At 40.5% G+C, this 19,049-nt stretch overlaps 1 protein-coding gene across 1 annotated transcript; it reads left to right on the top strand.

Annotated features, from left to right (window-relative positions):
- The first annotated feature begins 7,599 nt into the window (after positions 1–7,599).
- ggt5b (gamma-glutamyltransferase 5b) lies at positions 7,600–17,395 on the top strand. Its single transcript, XM_040157816.1, has 12 exons — positions 7,600–8,216; positions 10,115–10,242; positions 10,340–10,435; positions 10,741–10,936; positions 11,755–11,921; positions 12,048–12,194; positions 12,362–12,492; positions 13,962–14,149; positions 14,264–14,355; positions 14,473–14,582; positions 14,666–14,776; positions 15,068–17,395. The coding sequence occupies exons 1-12, from the start codon at positions 8,044–8,046 to the stop codon at positions 15,212–15,214; spliced, it is 1,686 nt and encodes a 561-aa protein (XP_040013750.1). The 5' UTR covers positions 7,600–8,043; the 3' UTR covers positions 15,215–17,395.
- The last annotated feature ends 1,654 nt before the right edge of the window (positions 17,396–19,049 follow it).

Here is a 19,049-nt window from a genome sequence, read left to right on the forward strand (position 1 = left end):
GATGTACTTTTTACAATAGTCTCTTGCAATGTAGCTCAGAGACCATCTTATGATAAATGCTTAACCTATCGTTACTCAAACTATTGTTTTATTATCTCTGTGGATAAAGAAGTTTGGAGGCAGAAGTGCAATTCGACCTTGTAGCTTGAAATGTTTGTGTCACTCCTGCTTTTGGTTTCCTGTTAACTTGCTCTCAAGTGTCTCCCTTTTCCTTCCTTTATAATTTTCCTGGGAAGAGGAAGCTTAGCGATGATGATTGTTTATCTGGGCACTGGTTAATTTTAAGAAGCACCAAGGTAAAAGGTTTTCTCTATGAACTCTTAAAGCTATGGTGATTATTGAATCGGCATTTTGTATTCTTTATTTTTAAGAGTATCTGTGCTAATACTACAATACTAATACGTTCACTATGGTCGGCAAAGCAAGTTCCAAACGTTTGTTTTGACGGACCAGTGTGTGGGATTCAGGGGGATCTATTGGCTGAAATGGAATATAGTATTTTTAATTATGTTTTCATTAGTGTATAATCACCTGAAACTAAAAAATCGTTGTGTCTTTGTTAGCTTACAATGAGCTAACGATCTACATAGGGAGAGGGTCCTCTTCTACGGAACTGGCCATGTTGCATCGCCATGTTTCTACAGTAGCCCAGAGCGGACAAACCAAACACTGGCTCTAGACAGTGCCTTTTGCGTTTTTACGTTACCTGAAGGCCACCATAGGTACTAGGTATACTAAATGCTTGGAAAGGGGCGGGGGTATTCAGTTGGTTGCAATCTGCAACCTCTCTCTGCAACCTCACTGCTAGGTGCCACTAAATCCTGTACACTGGTCCTTTAATAGGCCTTTTGCACAGCAGACATTTTGAAGCATCGCAGAAGGAAAAGGGTCGAAGGACAGAGGGTGTCGCGATTTGGGATTATGGGCTATAAAAATAAAATTTGACTTGACTTTGGCCTGAAAAGCACAGGTGTAATTAATGACCCTAATTAAGGCCGCATTGCAATTAGGTGTACCAGTACCAGAGCCATGGCATGCTGCCCTGTGCATTTGTACAAAGAGAACAAAAAATAAAAAAAGTATATCAGTGTAAGGCTCTGCATTCCTATAAGTTGTCACAGTCAAAAGATATATCCCAACAAGTGTTCTTGTTGGGATACAAGTATCGGGTTCCCTGACGTGTTAGTCAAAGTTTTCCACCCCGGGACCAGAGCTGCAATGTGTGGCATCACAAACCGTCTCGGCATGTGTGACAAGGAAGGGAATTGCACCAGGTTCCAGTGCCAGTGACTGTTTTTGTTTCAAGTGGATAAACCGAACCGCGGTGAAAGTTTACCTTACTTTATCGCACCAACACTGCGTTCCAACAACACATCACGAGAAATTAGTGGTTTTAGTAATATATTAATTGAATGGAGACCAAGATGAATCTGGTTGAGGTCCACCTGATACCTTGACTTACACCTTATGGGCCTCTCAAATTCTCTGCAAGTTCCTGAAAAACACGACAGGTAAAAAAATAAATAAAAAACACTCATCAAATATGAATACCATTGTTATGTGTTCATTTTCAGGTTTGTTTTCCTGAGCTTTCAAAATCATCATTACAGACACGAAAAGAATCAGGGTTTGAGAGTGAGAACTGGAACAATCATGCTTTAAATTTGAAAGGATGAGCAAAATTCATAATATTTGTTATACATTTGCTGGGAATTATATGAGGACACTTGAATCTATGGGCATTGAGGGAGGTCTCCATCAATAACAATACCTTTCTTCATCTGCAATCTTGTTGCTACTAAACCTCGTCAGTTATGGCCCCAGCACTGGCAAAGCCAAGATTGCTCCAAATACCCGGAAGTGTTCCTGTTCCACCGGTTTTATCTGTGATGCTTTGGGAGCTGACCTGGGGTAAACAAGCATCCAAGTGCGCATTTCACATCAACCAGTGGCCGTGGAACAGGGCATGAGCCAACGCAACATCTGTTATAATGCTCATACTACAACTGTCATTGTGTCACCAAATTAACCACTTATAACTTGAATATGTTTTTGATGAAATACCTTTTGGGAGACTATAATTGGTCTTAGAGATTAAAAGTAATATTTTAATGTAATATTTGTTATGCCAAATTGGTTTGAAGATAAAGTTAAGGTTCATGTTTTTAAATGGACAGTTAATGCCCCTTGTGGGTCTTTATATGCATAAACAGACTCTTAAAAAAAGCATACTAATCAGCTGGCGATGTCAGCAAGAACACTGTTGTCCCAACTGTCCTCTTTTGAGAAGTTCGGACTCCTGACTTCAACTTGCCACGTCTGAAGTCCCAACGACGCGAGTTTAAGCTTTGCATACTCTGCATTGAGCAAGGGCTTCAGGCCGTACAAACCCACACAGTCCTGAGAAGAGGTCTAAACAAGCAAATTAAGTGAAAGCACCTGTGTGGAGTTGCAGTAGCTTTAAACTCTAAACACAAACCGACCCTTTAAAGCACAAACTGACCCTTTATCTCGAACTTCTGGTCTAAGATTAATTGTAACCCAGAAAATGAAGAGATTGAAGATGAATACAGAGGATTTTTAGTCAGTTGCCCCTTGACAATCCAGCCCATCGGGCACACTGGACTAACAAACTGTCAAAAACAGAGTGACCATTTTCTTGAAATGACCTTTTGGACTGGTGGGTATAAAGGACGTTGTGACTTGTTCATGTGAATTAACAACTCCCTCGTACAGCTGTGGCTCTGCGAGGGAGTTGCTAATTCCTTTTGAGCTTAAACTGCTTAATTTCCACCCACTCCAATAACGGTTTCATTACAGTAAATGGAGGCCTGGTGCAATTGAATCAGGGTTAGTGTTACCAGACACAGCAGGTGTGTTTCATTTTGAATGTGACAGAGGAAGAGTGAAATAAAGACTTCTCCAACTTACTAGTAAACTTTTATCAATGAGCAAAAATAAGCAAAATGCTTCAGTGCACAACTGTGTTTTTTCAAGGAAAAATTATTATATTTATGATAAGCACATGCAATGATGATGTAATATGTTCACATAAAGCAAGGTTATAAACCACCAACATCATATACATTATATGTACAAATATATTCTATAATTAACTCGATTCACGTAGAATTCATGAATAAAATCAGCAATTTGAATGCTGAATTTCATTACCCTAAGAAAATATTTTCGATAAATGTACTGACTTATAAATCTAATAGTAATACAAAGTTATGCCTTTCATGTTTACACTTCCTTACTTCTTTGGTAAAGAGTAGCAAATGGTGGAGTAACATCAATACTTTGGATAAAAATGTAGTCCATAATATTGTTAGTATGTCAGTGTCTTTGGCTGTTTTTTTTAAGCATACTCCAACAAAAACATAGCTGCATAAATATATTGCATTGACATGGCAGAAGTGTATATTTTTGCAATAATGCATTATCTATGAAATCGGTGTGTAATTCAAATGACCTTGAATGTACTCTTCCATCATACCCCTGCTGCCCTGTTACATTTTGTCCTGTCTTTTTGCTCTTCAGGGGTGACCCAGCCAGAAGATTAATTTTCTAGAAATATTTATGCCTCAGAGGAAAAATAAATAAATATTTTGGTCACTCATCCGTCCATCAGCCTCCAAATGAATTGTAATGCATGTTAGCAAGACAGGACGAGTGACTGTTGTGGGATCATGAATCATTCTCCTGAAGAATAAAAAGGATAAAGACTGCAAAAGGAAGTGAAAAAAAAAAATGCTTGTGACTTAAAGGTCCCATGGATCTTTCCTGACGGATCATCCCACTAAAAGCTGTAAAGGTGCTCACATAGGACAGTGGATTTGAGTGAACATGGGCTGGCATGGGTGGTTGGGGGGGTTGGTATGACGCAGGGAGGGCAGAATAACAACTATGCACTATTTATAGGAACACAGTGACCTATAGTATGGTATCCTTTCAAAATATGTCCCTGCGCCATCTCTGTGTGCTTGTCAACTATGAAGATATAAACTATGACACAATGACTTGTATTTTGTTGAGATTACTTGGCTTCATAATTAAGTAATAAACTAAACTACTCAACGCTTTGTGATTGTAGTGCCGTAGGCATTTGCACCCTGTTATGATAGGAAAAAAATAGGTCATGTTGCTGTGACACTAAGCTAATGCAGCATTAATTAACATTAACATACATGTGTTTTCTGGCTAGGTTTTATACAGGTCTTGTAAGGTCATTAGTTACTCTGTAAGATCCCTGCAGTTTACAAATTCAGCTACAGCAGATGGAATAATACGCACTTGACTAATGGAAAAAGAGTAATTTTGTCTAAATCCTTTAATGTTTAATCTCATATTTCATATTCACAATTATAAATCTTGAATCATCAGTTTCATCAGCTCACCGTTTCAAACTACTGTCTGAATGAGCAAGAAATTATATGTGCCAAAAAAGCCACCAAACTATAGATTGGTGTTGATGTTTTCAATGGTGGTCACAGGAGCCAAGAGCTTTGCAACTGAAAATATACTCACCATCTCCCCCTTGTGTTGAAGTTTCAACTGGCCAACTAGGCAGCAGTGAACAGAATGCCTTTAAATCGTAAATGCGCTCTCCTTCAGCATTGAGAGGATATCTTACAAAATGTATGCATCGCTGATTTACAGTACATTTGAAACATACTATATATGCTGTAGACACGCTGTATGTAGTCATGTGTCAGCGCCCTGGACGGCGAGAGTTGATGCCAGCTTTGCCAGAGCACATGCAGCACTATGGTCAGCGACGGCAACTCGTGGCCACGAGGGAGCATCGAGCAGGGTAGCATGCTGAGGGCACTAAAAGAACTGTAGAGTGAGGGCCCTCAGGCTCTGCCATGGCCTGTATGGTCGTCCCCTGGGCTGCTGCTTGTGGTTTGTGTCTTCCTTCAGAACCCGGTGGGCGAAGACTGCATTAGTTCAACTGGGTGCCCCTGGCCAGTCCGTTCAGAAGGTTTTTAGGATCAGTCATCCCAATTCTTCCCCTCTCTCACTCCACCACACCTAGTCTTTTGTTTGGTTTGGCCGCACTTATATTCATTTTATAGTATACAGCACTACAAATTTACATATCCTCTCAGGAATGACCATTTGATACATGTAGTTAATATGTTTTGTTGCAATTTCTGTTTGTTTGAGTTGTTTGATTTCCCTGTACAACCATGTGCATTTGCCTTGTTTATCAGCTGCGTGGTGACTGTAGCTACAGTTCATAAGGGGTCATAATAGAGACCTAAAAAAAGGACTATTGAGAGCAAAACATGGGTTCCAGTTAGTGCCAAAAAAACGAAACATGAACTGATCTGTGTCCGTTGAGTCTAACTTGCCTTCAGAAAGAATAATGTTTTTATGGAGAGCAAAGAGACTTCCAGCACAAACAGGAACAGGCCGATGCACATTGTTGTTCAGGAGTAGCTATGCCAAGTAATTAGAATAAATCACGAGGCTTTGCTAATTCCCCCCACTATCTTTGTGTGATCATGTGAAATTAACTGTTGAATTATCAGACTGGTTTTACTTCTTCCTGGCTGACAGACTTGGTGATCTACCAACCCACATGCTCGGTCTTGTTGTACACTTTTGCATGCTGAAAGTCGAATGACATGGGCAGAGCAATAAGATTTCTTTGACAGCTTTATAAGATCTTCCTATTTGAGTCCTCTCCCAGCTGAGAAGGAAATGAGTCAAGTTTAGATAAGGTCTGAGGTGTTGGTAACAACATTTTTGTCATGAGAGCCACGTTCCCAGTCTGGGCTTGTGCAACTTTACACAGCTGACGGGCAGACTGGGTATCTGGAGAATCTGGAGATTTGGGCTTGGCGACATGTGCTGCAACATCAAAAACACAAAGTACACCAAGAAATCTGATTTTGCTTGGTAGTCTGTCAGTAGACCCGTCAACCAGTTCATTACAGCTGTGTGAGAGGTCATGACTTCATCACATGCCACGACTCATTCCCATTTCCATCGCCAACTTCACTTCAGACTTGCCTGGTGTGCAACATCAACGTTTAATTGAATATTATTATACTTTCCAGGTTTTTTTGGAGACAGAATTATGAGTTGGACATGCAAGAATAAACAAGGAGGTCAATATGGCAGGGAAAGATACATTTTACCATGACATGACAAACCTGTATATGAGCACATTTTTATTCTATGTTTAATTTAAACATGTTCTCAATTCGGTTTTGGCTCTGTTGGTGCTATAGTTCAAGGATTAGTCCTGTGATATCGGTTCAAATGCTGCAAACTGGCCTAATTAAAGTGATTTTTATATTAGTGAAACAATCAGGACCAGTTTCAACTGTGATGCATTTGTTGCAGTTATTCTCAAAGTGCCAGTCGAAAAAATGAATCTAATATTGGAAATGCACATACTTCAAATTTACATTTGGATCTTAAATCTTTCTATACAATCAGGACTCTGTACTGAGAGGCACAGGTGCACTTTGTTTTATTGCTCCTAGCACTTTCTGCACACTTCACATACCCCACACCCATAAAAGCATCACCCAAAATGCTGCTGTCTAGTTAAAAAGGTTTCTGTGGCTCTGATGCTTTTATTTAAGCTTCATGGTTTAATAACACAAGATTATTTTGGGAAGATAGGGACATTATCAGCAGAGCATTGCAGCTTCCACGATTCACATCCGGGCTAATATTGTATTTCTGGTTTTGTAGGGTGAGCAAGTAGAAAGAAACAGTCAAAGCAATACACCAGAAATGGTTCTGACTGACTTCTCAGTTTAGTTTTCAAGATTCTTCTACTGGAAATCACTGAATTCTGAAGCACAATGTGAGCAACTTGGTGCCATAAGTGCCATGAAACTTAAACTGACTCTATAACTGAACCTGAAACGGACTTGTATTTTATTTTGTGAAACACACCACTGTACTTTGTAGAATTTGCTCAGTTGGAATCGACATACTTAAAACTTTACACGGACATAAACTACTGACGAAGACATTGTAAATTCTCTGCAATCCAATAAGAATAGAAATTAACTGAAATCAGAAAACATATGTTGTTTGGTTTACCTGGTTTGTAAAGTTTACTTAGTAGCATTAAAATAGCCCCTGTAGTTCAGTTTAGAAATGGCTCATTATAAATAAAAATGCAAACCATTAGAATACATTGAGTGTTGACTAATGAATTTGAAAACAGCTGGATGAGGGGCTAGAGCTGGGCAGATTGTAAAGATGTAGCCCTCAAGCTTTATGCCGCTGATAAGAGAAAAGGTTGTTTCGTTAGTTGCATGGTAACTTCTTTCAAAATTCTTCATCTCAATGTTTTTTTCGTTGAATGTTTCTCGTGTCCAGAAGCCAGTGAAGAGTTAAGATGGCAAAATTAGAAAATCAGACGCGGTACTTTATAGGCGAGGTTGTACATATAGCAGCCGGATGTGGTCCCTGTAGGGAGGATTTGAGCTTCTGTGAGGACTCCTGGCTCCACCGTGTCAGTGACCCAGAGTTCACATCAAACCTAATGGTACAGCAGGGAGGGAGCAGGCCAAGTTTCCTGATGGGGTTCCTCTGGGGTCACTGTACTGAGAGCTGCTGGAGCTGCAGGAAGAGGGAACAGGGGGGAAAAGCTATTTCAGTGCTGCCCAACAATGAAAATGATCATCTCTGAAGTCTCCGAAGACACGTCCTGCCAAGTTGTCTGGTGGAGATAAAAAGCCTTTGTCTTTGCAACATTCATTTCCTTTCGGGTCTACGGAAGTCACTCACCAGTATTCCCACTCGGATCCTCATATTGCTGCATGACGTCACGGTTACTTACTGGAATTAAATTTCTCATTGGTGAGTGTTTCACACTCACGGTGAGCTGCTATCCAGTCACTTAGTGCTGTGGTTTTACTAGAGGGGCAGTGGCCGGTTGATGGAGGGAGGAGGCGCGAGCCCACGGTGAGGATTAGGCATCAGCGTCCACTGAGCGTGTGCACGCGCCGAGCGGCGGCAGCAACCGTCCCCCCGCAACACCAGGTGTCCGCAACCGAAAGCTGAATGGCGAGGTGGAGGCTCTGGCTGGTGTGCGGCTTTATCGCAGCGTGTTTCATCTGCGCCGTCGCTCTCGTCCTACTCTGCATCCCCTCACTCTTGGACAGAGGATGTCCCAGCGGCAGCTTCAAGCGCGCGGCCGTGTCCGCAGACTCGCAGCGTTGCTCCGATATTGGCAGGTGAGTCGCTTCTCTCTGACGGGAAAAGTTTTTCTTTCGTTCAATCGAAACCACTGTGTTTAAAACCTTCCCGAAAAGCAGTGGACGCTTTTCGGTGAAAGTTTCGAGGCGCCCTACCGGACTCACACAACACGTGCGTTTCTTCGTTCGCAGTAATAACGGTGAACTTACTCCAAACTCAGCAGGCAACCGGGTTACGCTCGCTGCTCCCGAAGGTGAGATAAAGAGCCCGACCGAGTAATGGGATAAGCCGTTTAAGAGCTTTCGTATGCTCGGTCTTAGATATAATACGTGCATGAGTGTGTGCAGACGGGCTGTTCATTCTCCTCACCTCTTGTTGATTTCTCTTCATACTCTCCCGTTGGATGTGGTTGTGAGAGAAAAGTAGGTTTTCACAGCCCCCTAATTAGTGTCAGTCTCTTCTCGTGAGGAGGGGAGAGCCTTGGCTCTTCCGCGGATGTACTCTTTCATACAGGTACTTGCTCAGTGGTGAGCCTCACGCTACCTGTCATCACCGTATCTCTAAATATAGAACAAAAAGGTGAGGGGTTTTTTTTTATTTTTTATTTTTTATTTTTTTATTATTTAAGGGAGTGTGCGTGTTCTGCAAGTGTTCCGGCTTTTGTTCTCAGTGGCAGTTTTCTGGCTTCTGCCAACATTTCTCAAGAGTTAATTTCCCTTTTCACAGCAGGGACAATGAGTATGATCTCCATCAAGGTTTCACAGTGACAGGGAGAGACGCGCCGAGGCACCAGGCAACTTGACGAGACATACCCTTTGACTTAAATGTGCTGATCCTGTTCATTCTTTCTACTGAGGAGCAATGAGATGAAATGATAAAAGCTGCCTCTGATCATGCGTCTGTCCACGGTGGATGGAGATTATGAAGAGAGAAAAACAGACAGTTTATTGTGTGTTTAAGCAAAATCGTTCAGTTCACCCTCACTCATTGTTTGCTCGGGAGTCGGGAGCCAGCATTATTCCTTACATCTCGAACTATATCATTTGCACAAGACTTCCTCCGGCAGGCGCAGTTCACAGTATGTTCTCTTATAGTTCACTTGTCGGTTTTCTTCGGAGTTTTAGGAGCTATAATCCCGTCTGCAGATAATCTCAAAATGTTTCCAAACTCACTCTTCACCTACCCACAGTATGCAAACACGCACCGCATACAAATTATATCATCCGCTCAGTGTTTCCTAAACCTATATTTGATTTTGTCCCTGTTCAAAACTTAATCAACTCATGGCAGCACCCGTACAGAGGCATGAACCAGTATCAGCTGTTGTATTTGTTGCTCTGCCTACAGAGTCTTACATGAGATGCCCTTAATTAGATTCTTCTGGTTAAATCGTAGTCTGTCATGCCGCCTGCTGACACATTTTCCTCCGTTAAACCCCTCAGACTCCGAGGGTCCGACCTACACGGATCCAAAACATTCCCAACACTGCCTTCTCTTGTCGCTAAGCGAAAGCGGCCGATCCCATGCCAGCTGCTCAGTAAAAAGAGCCATTCAGGGCTTTCTGTGAAGGATTCAGATTTCAGGTTTCTTGCTTGGTTGGGTAGTATAGTTGGCTGATCAATTGGATAAGGCTAATTAAACCAAATGGCTCCCAGTTTCTGAAAACAAACAACAACAAAAAAAACAAAACAGTTTCCATCAAGTCTAAAAAAAGAAAAGAAAAGAAAAGCATAACCATGGCCGTTCACTTCATGGTGCTTTCCCCAAAGCCTTAAGCATCAGCCCACGGTTTAAAACTGCCTCTTGTCAACACTCGAAAACTGAGATATTGAGTCATAACCTGCTGCTATTTAAAATGTGTGTATGTGTGTCAGATTACTGACAGATGTGAGTGCACGCATTTCCCATAAATCCAGTGAAAATGGTGTTTTTCCAGGAACGTGCTCCAGCAGGGGGGCTCGGCAGTAGATGGCGCCATTGCAGCTCTTCTGTGCACATCTGTGGTCAATCCTCAGAGTATGGGGATCGGAGGAGGGTCTATATTCACTATAAGAGATAAAACAGGTGAATCTTCTCATTCGTTTTGTAACTTGAATTTTATTTCTTCAAAGATGATAATTATTGATTAGGCCTATTATTCTAATTGCTGATCTCTTCTCAGGCAACGTTAAAGTCTACAACTTCAGAGAGACCGTCCCACAGTCGGTCAAGCCTAACCTCTTAAATGATTGTCCCACCACATTTAAGCTGTGCACAGGTAGGCAGTTGTGGTCCAATGGTGCTCAGTAGCTGATAAGACAGATCTCGTCCCGCACACTTCCTTATATATTCATTGCAGGGCAAAGCCAGTGACTCAAACTGTTACACAGAAATGTTTTTCAACAGATCTTTTTGGCTAATTTTCAACATGATTTGTGGCATTTTAGGTGTCATCTTATAGGCTGGTAGAAAATAGTGTTAAGACTTCACTGTAACCTGTGTTGTTCCTCTTTCTGTTCTACATACAGTTTTTATCACTGGTTTACATTCTTAGCTGCACTGTTTCCCACCTGTACATGGTAGGCAGCCAGTGGATAGGCGTTCCCGGGGAGCTGCGGGGCTACGAGGCAGTGCACAAGCAGTATGGGAAGCTGCCCTGGGCCAAGCTGTTTGAGCCGACAATCGCACTGGCCAGGGAGGGCATCACTATGCCGGACTTCCTGATAAAGCTCCTGAACAACACCATGGTGAAAAGCCACGTGGAAAAGTCATCTCTGTGGTACCGTTTCTCATTTGCTACAATAATAAGTGAACGTTTTTTTAAGGTCTCCAAAAATGATCATTGTTAGTAAAGATGTTACTTCAAGAATATCTGCTTTGTAGTCACACTGAGAAGAAATGTTTGATGGCACTGATAAACCGAAAGGGTCTGTGACCCTGGCTGGAGCCTTTTCTCATGCGTGTGCAACTGGAGATATCCAGGAGCAAAGAGCTCTCCTATAAATCCCTGGTTTAACTCAGTCCATGCTAGTTTTATGTAACCCCCGGTTAACAATTAATTCTGAGTATTTAACTTTAAGGATTTCACATTGCATAATAGTTTAGCCTGATCGACAGGCTCATTTGAACACTTTTTGGATTAGTGAAAACGAGTGTTATATTCTAACACCACAAAGGCTCATAGCAGAACATTTTGGGAGCAGAGTTCCCTGACCCACAGATAGCAGTATTACTCACATTCTTTCGCTTGTGTGAAATGTTGTTTTTCCCAAATGCAAGGTTTAAAAAGGTGTCAGCTGTTGGTTAAGAGTGGTGTGAAAGGCCTGAAACAGTGAGTTTGCTTCTAGTCGGCTTTGCAAAAGTGTGCGCGCAGAAACAGCTTCATGCAGAATGTTTGAGATTATTCAGCGATATGTTTAAACCAGTAAAGATGCTCGGAATGATATATTATGTCACTTTTTATAAGCAGAGTGGCTCAGAGCGGTCACAAATCACCCAAATGAAAATCTATGGAATAAGCATATCTCTTCAGTGTATTCTGTTTTGTTATTTTTATAACATGTTCTTATATGTTCTTTTACACTGATGCTTTTCCAGTTCTTTGCAAGTTTTATGCAACAAGAACAAAACTGTTCTGGGCAAAGGAGAAACCCTGAAGTTTCCTAAACTCGCTGAAACCATGGAAACCATTGCGGAGCAGGGGGCAGATGCCTTCTACACTGGCAAGATAGGACATGACTTAATCCAAGACATACAAGCTGCAGGTTGGTGCAATAATAACATACTGCTGGTCGGGCAAGCAAGAAAAGGAAAACAGACTTGTATGAAATTTTAAAAGGAAAAAGTAGAAAATAAACATGCTATCTATATATTCTACGTGTGTCTTTTAGGTGGGACGTTGAAAATGGAGGATCTGAAGTCATTCCAGGTGCGAGTTGAGGATGCATGGACAGTCCCTCTAGGAAGCACTCAAATGCACATCCCACCACCGCCTGCTGGGGGCGTCCTGCTTGCCTTCATTCTCAGATTGATGAAAGGTTTCATATACTTTGTGATGACTTTTCATGATCCCCTGAACTGATCTACTGTTGCAACTGAATGAAATTCTAGCATCTAATTGAGTACTGTGAAGTGTAAAGAAGAGGAAAACGCAAAAGACGACAAAAAAAGTTTGAACGTACGTTGTTGTGCTCTTTTTCTGCAGAGTTTTCCTTGACTCCAAACTCCCTGGATGGTGACCAGAAGATTCTTATGTACCATCATTACATAGAGGCACTTAAATTTGCTAATGGACAAAGGAGGAGCATTCGTGATCCTGTCTTTAATAACAGAAAGGTTGGGACCAGAGATAGTTTATACATGTATAGTTTATACACACATATACAAATATATAGCAAATATATTTTGAAGGAAACGTGACTGCCACTGGATTATGTTTTGTATTAACATCATGAGAATGTTGTTAATTTTTACTCATTTGGCAAGTCACAACTTTGTCAATACTGAACGTATCAGTAAAATGTTCACAGACAATGTATTTGCTCTCGAATACGCCAAACTATCTGATCTGGCAGAACGATGTCCACTTGTAGCGACTGCAGCATTATTAAACATTTGTAGGGTTATGTTTAGGTACTCACAGCATATGGTTAAGGTTAGAGACAGATCGTAGTCTGGTTTAACGCAGAAGAGGTTCACACTGACTTCAGACACAATGTCTTCATTTAGCCTACATTTAACTAAAACCATAGTATTTCCCTAACTTTAACCAACGTGCTTTGACTGCCTAAGAGTACAGGAGAGACAGGACTGTTCGCTGATGTGAACCCCACTCCCCGGTGTGACACTCATGTGCATTGTCTCACCCAACCCCCACCCCAACCACTTCCTTCCTGTCAAATCTGCTGCCAATAATAAATGTAGTGGTTCATTCAGTAAAAATGCTGCCTCTTCAATAAACCCTGCCTCTTAACGTAATCCAGACAGCGATTGAGTTCCCACCACAACGTAATTGGGAAAACAATTTCTAGGAGACAGGGTGGAGTGCAAAACAGAGCTTAAAGGAGCGTGAATATTGGACTTCCATTTTCCAGGCAGACAGAAACATGACTCCAAATAAGTGTTACTCCATTAATGCTGGATGTTTAATAGGCAGATCCTTTCTAACTAATTTGCTATATCAATATTTTAAGTTGATAATATGTCACTGTTGTATTTACAATTTATTGTGCTGACACAAAGTGGCTAAAATATAAATTAATGCAGTTTTAAAAAAAACAAAAAAGCAAAATCCGGTGGACTAGTGGTTAAATGAAAAGTTCCACAGTTTTGGGAAATTTGCTTTCTTGCTGAGAGTTAGATGAGAAGCTAGATACCATTCCCATGTCTGTACGTTAAATATGAAGATATCACCTAACAGCTGGAAGCAACAGTTGACTACCAGCCGTCTAAAGCTCACTAATTAACACATCATATCTTCTTTGTTTAATTCGTACAAAACCTGAGTGTAAACAGAGTAAAAGTGACAATTTGCTGTTTTATGGGGGTTGTGAACCAGACTATTGCCTGGCCCACTGGTCCCAGCCAAAAAATAGTTCGGAAGTCAGCGTGCGAGTACAGACATGTAAGTGGTGTCAATCTTCTCATCAAGAAAGTGAATAAGTGCATTTGAAAAGCCCCCAACCCCATGAAATTAGGGAGAAAGGAAGAAGCAGCAATGTGAGTTACAGTGTACGCATAATTACATCTTACCCCAGCACAGTAGAATGTTTCAGAGCTGTGTCGCCGTGATCTTCCTCTTTCAGAGTGCAGATCATTTGATCGATCCCTCCTTCATTAATCGCATCAGAAGCATGATTTCTTCAAACTGCACCCATGACAACTCCTACTACAACAACATCAAGCCTCCCTCTGATCACATTGGGACGACACATGTGTCTGTCCTGGATGAAGATGGACTGGCTGTCTCTGCCACCAGCACCATAAACCAATTGTGAGCAGGAAACTCCTCAAACAGAAGATTTGCACATCAGCATGTTATTAAAGGAAATTATACTATGATACGATATTCATCTGTCAGTCTACTGTGTTGTGTTTTTTTCTATAGATTCGGAGTAACCCTTTACTCTCCACAAACAGGCATCATCCTCAACAATGAGCTTACTGACTTTTGCGGGAGAGCAGACAGTGTCAGGGCAGGTGAAGTCACAGACATAAACTGAGCCTTTCAACCAAAGCTAATTGAATTTGAAACATTATTTTATGTAGACATTTAGTCTCCTTTCAGTCTCATATGGGGTCTAATTGTTGTCATAGGAGAACAGCCTCCCTCATCAATGACTCCAGTAATATTCGAGTCAAAGTCGGGAGGACTCCTTTTGATCGGTGGATCGGGAGGAAGCATGATCACCACAGCAGTGGCCTTGGTAACTCAACTGAACTCTGTTTGAACACTCATTTGTCTCGTGTCTTATTTGTTTGCTTACGCGATTCTCTTTTGTTCTTGCAGTCTATAATAAATCACCTGTGGCTGGGGATGAATCTGAAAGATGCCATTGCTGCTCCTATTGTGTTTGTTGATTCAAGCAACGCTGTGAATTTTGAGCCTGAATTTGACAAGGTGAGTTATTCATATTTTCATCCTCAGGGTACATTAATGGCATTCAAATTCACTAGACTGTGACATCTGTCTAATGAATAACATTTCTATTTATGTTGATGGATTCTGATGGAGATTATTTGGACATAATCCTAAAAAGGCAGATTTAATTTACCTGTAATCAGTTTTGAAATCTGAAGCTGGAAGGATAAATGGTATTAATGTGTTTATGTGGGCATGTGTGTGTGTGTGTGTGTGTGTGTGTGTGTGTGTGTGTGTGTGTGTGTGTGTGTGTGTGTTGTGTGCCCTCAGTCTGTGGAAAATGGCCTCAGTGATCTTGGACACAAAGCTGGAGAGTGGAAATACTTCCTTAATGTAGTCAATGCCGTGGAAAAGGAGAAAGGTTGCATTGTGGCTGTATCAGACAAGAGGAAGGAGGGAATGTCATCTGGATACTGACCAAACCAACCATGAGGAACACAACACCTTCCCACTAAAATCCGTCCTAAAGACTGACTGAACCTTCAGCCGTAAGAACAATGTGTGTGCTGCATCCCTGACAATAAAATGTGAGCGATTTGGAGCTCTGCTTCTTTACTGATAGAACTGAAGAGCAACAGGAAACTACTAATTTAAAGGATAATTCCAGTTTATTATAACTCAGATCTCATTTTCATAGTTTGGACCATCATTTCTCTCAGTTTGGCAACGTTGTACCCTCAAAAGTAATTGCAGAGATCCCGTACCTTGGCAACATGGCTCAAAAGAAGTTAGATGGGGCAAGAAACATGAGTGGTCAAAGAATCAAATTATCTAAACCAAATTATCTAAACCACTTTATTTGGAGGTAAAACTGCAAGTAGCCAAGTTTCATCCAATTTAGGATTTATGAATTTAGCCAAATTTAAATTTAACCAAACTTCCAGAAAAAAAGGGCAAGAGAAAATGTCAATAAATGCACTTTTTCATCCACTAATGTTAGCGAATATTAGGAGTTGGCCGCATGGAGATTAAGACCTTGGTGGCGCAAATTCTCCAGTCGGGTGCCATGATGTAACTGAAGGACATGCAGTCAAATCTCAAAAGAACAAAAGCTATGTAGAAAATGTGGTGGAAATTAGGCATTTTTGTTTGTTTGCTGTGCCAATTTGAGGAAGGTTACAGTCTCCTCATCACTCCACACAGATGTGACGTTTTCATCTAATGCTGTTTACGTCTCATCACTACGGCAGAAGCTTCAGTGAACGGTTAAGTCACTTGCTTCATGTACCACATAGTTTATTTGCCAAGTCTGTTTCTATTGCACTTTGTCAACTTTTGCTTTTATCGATTAACCACCTTTTTCATCTCTGTAAAGCAGATTGTTTGGATTTCCGGCAATCCACTCAGGTTTTGTTTTTTTTTTATGAGCAAATTGAAAATGCTCATGAACAACAAGTGGATGGAGAAATACTTACAGACTGCACCAGAAATGCTGGTGATGATCAGTCTTTTGCACAACTACAGCAAGTGCGTTAGATCAAAGTTGAACCACAAAGTTGGGGTCTAAACTGTTACAGATAATGAGTGGAATGTTTAGGTAACCCAGTTCTTTCGTGAACAGCAGTTTGACGAAATAGTCTTAACTCAGTGTCCACTTACTAGCTTTATCAACCGCATCTCAGTCCTCATTACCAGATGTAGCTTTCTAAGTTGTCATGACAGTTAAAATGTTTGGAAAAAGCTAGTAACCTTGATTCAGATTATTATGTCAGAATTTGGGTTATTTTTGCATTCGTCTTTGTTTTCTTTCCCAAATAAATTTGGATAACCACGGGGTTTGTTTTAAAACAGTCGTATTGTCTGAATGGTCAGGTTTTTTCTTTTTAGGGCTGTTGGCATGTTCCCAGATCTCAGCAATTACCTTCTGAGTGTGACTTAAAGAAATGACGTCCAAAACTACAAAAATTATCAGTAATAACCTGGAACTATCTTTCGAGCTGATTGGACCACTCCATGCAGAAGGCTAGATACGCATTATCAATCCAGCCGGTTGTCACACACGCGCTGATTTCATACCACTTAAATGATTCAGACCAACACACAATGAGCACACCGTCTGGCAGCTACTCTTACTGATGAGATCTGCTTTTATGCACTGTAGGATTACACATTCCTGACTAAAGTGTAACTTGTGTGTGCAACAGCAAGCCACAAAAGCAAATCTATTGTAGTCAAACAAAACCAGCCCTACTGCTGTGTAACACTAAGGCTATCAATGACTGTTTCATTTTCTGAGTGAACTATGTAATTCTATGTAAAACTGTCTACTCTAGATGAGCCATGTACCCTTTCAGAGTGAAATCCTGACTGACATGTGAGTTGAAGGCTGTTCAAACGGAATTTTTACTGTTACCGTAAAGATTTTACTGAATGTGAAACACCTTTGTTCAGGTCTTACAGCATATTGTTATCTTTCTTTAATGATTAAGGAAATGCTCTACAATTCAATTTAAATAAACAAAGCTATAGATTCACAATGAACAAAGTTATCTCAAAAACGTAAGTGTATTTTTTACAATATCAACATGTAATTTTGTATTTTTTCTGTTTTAATATGTCAAAATGTTGTTTTTTATAAATTACACATTTTTACCATTGTTAACTGTGAAAATATATATGTTGTCACAATAAAACTAAGTCTAAAACAAAACCAGTCTGTCATCTTCACCAGACATAGTTATCAACCAAAGACTATGAACACTGGTTGAACTAGACACCTAAAATATGCTTTTCACTGTAAACTAGAGCTCTTTAAACATTTATCTCTTGTTGTTAGTATAGTATGATCAGCAATAATCTACTTCACGTTTTCCTGTTTGCCTTATTTCTGAGCAGCACTTTTGCACTCAAACAAAAGATGCAGTAATGAGAGAGGTTTCAGTGGAGAGACTTATGAATTAGTAATGATTTCTTAAGTGGATTCTGCTCCGTCTTCCTTCAAGCCACTAAATTTTAGTCTGTCTGAAGCACCACTGTCTTTGTTGTACGACAAATGAGTTAATGTGGATAAGCTGCGACTGCATAGCTTTAGTGTCATGATATTACCCTCTTTGTATAAAGAGCCATTTAAAGTAAGCATCAGTTTAAAGGATGTAGATAATGCCTCTCCACTAATAGTCTTTCAGTCAAAGCAGAAGCTGTTAAATAATCCTGTGATGACTCTCTTAAAGTCCACTGTTACAACACTTTCAGTCACAATGCCCCTTAATGACGCACATCATCAACAGTACTTATTTGATGTTACATGCATTTTGTATGTGTGCATCATTATTTGAAACTATCATGATGCTATCCAAGTCAGTTGGATGAATTAAAACGATGAAGATGTTAATATACACAGAGACTTGAGATTTCTTTATGCCTAAAGGCTGAGTAAATTGGCCTGCCTGAGTTGCGTAACTCTGAAGTTCATTATAACATTGTGGAAGCGAGATCATGCTTAATTGGGCCTTAAAGGAAAATTCCAGTCCGACTGTTTTTTTTTCTGTTATTTTCCATCTCCTTAAAAAACGATTTAACCAGCTGAAGATATTTTAATCTTACTTTTGCAGGTGTCCTGGTAGACTAGGGACCTAAGGCACCTTCTGTGTGATATTAACATACACCTAGCTCAAATCTGGCTGTGGACCTTTGTTTTATGTCATCTCCCTTCTTTCCCCACATTTCTTTATTTTCTTTACTAGCTACTGTCAATGCAGGCAAAACAAACCGAAACAAATATTAAACAGCAGGACTTCTGCCAAACCACAGTAACACAGAGCATCACCCATAAATGTAATTTTTGACCAGTAAAGTTAATCCAAAACTATACATGAAAACAGCAAACATATTGCGCAAATCTAGATTAAACTTGAAATCAGATTTAAAACATTTACAAATAAGGTCCCGTCACAGACACTTGCAATACGTCAGGGAATTAACCTTATTTTAAATGGTTATAAAAGTAGATTTGAGAGGGGGGGGGGGGCTCTCAAAAGAATTTGAGCAGCAACAATGATTCTGTAGTGAGAACTAATCCCATATTGATAAACACATAAATAGACACAAAATTTTTGTTAAAACAACATACCAAAAACTAAGTACATCAGGGGGAGGTCGGAGTTGTATAAGAAGCTGCGGCAGCAAACGGCGAGACATGACAGGTTACAACGGCTACACCGTGCACCTGAATATGACTGGACATTACTGGTCAGCTGGTGGCCACACAGCCCGTGCATGCAGCATGAATGACACAGCTGATGCCAAATAAGCC

This window comes from Xiphias gladius, chromosome 20, assembly GCF_016859285.1.
Source record: "Xiphias gladius isolate SHS-SW01 ecotype Sanya breed wild chromosome 20, ASM1685928v1, whole genome shotgun sequence".
In the NCBI taxonomy this organism is placed as follows: domain Eukaryota; kingdom Metazoa; phylum Chordata; class Actinopteri; order Istiophoriformes; family Xiphiidae; genus Xiphias; species Xiphias gladius.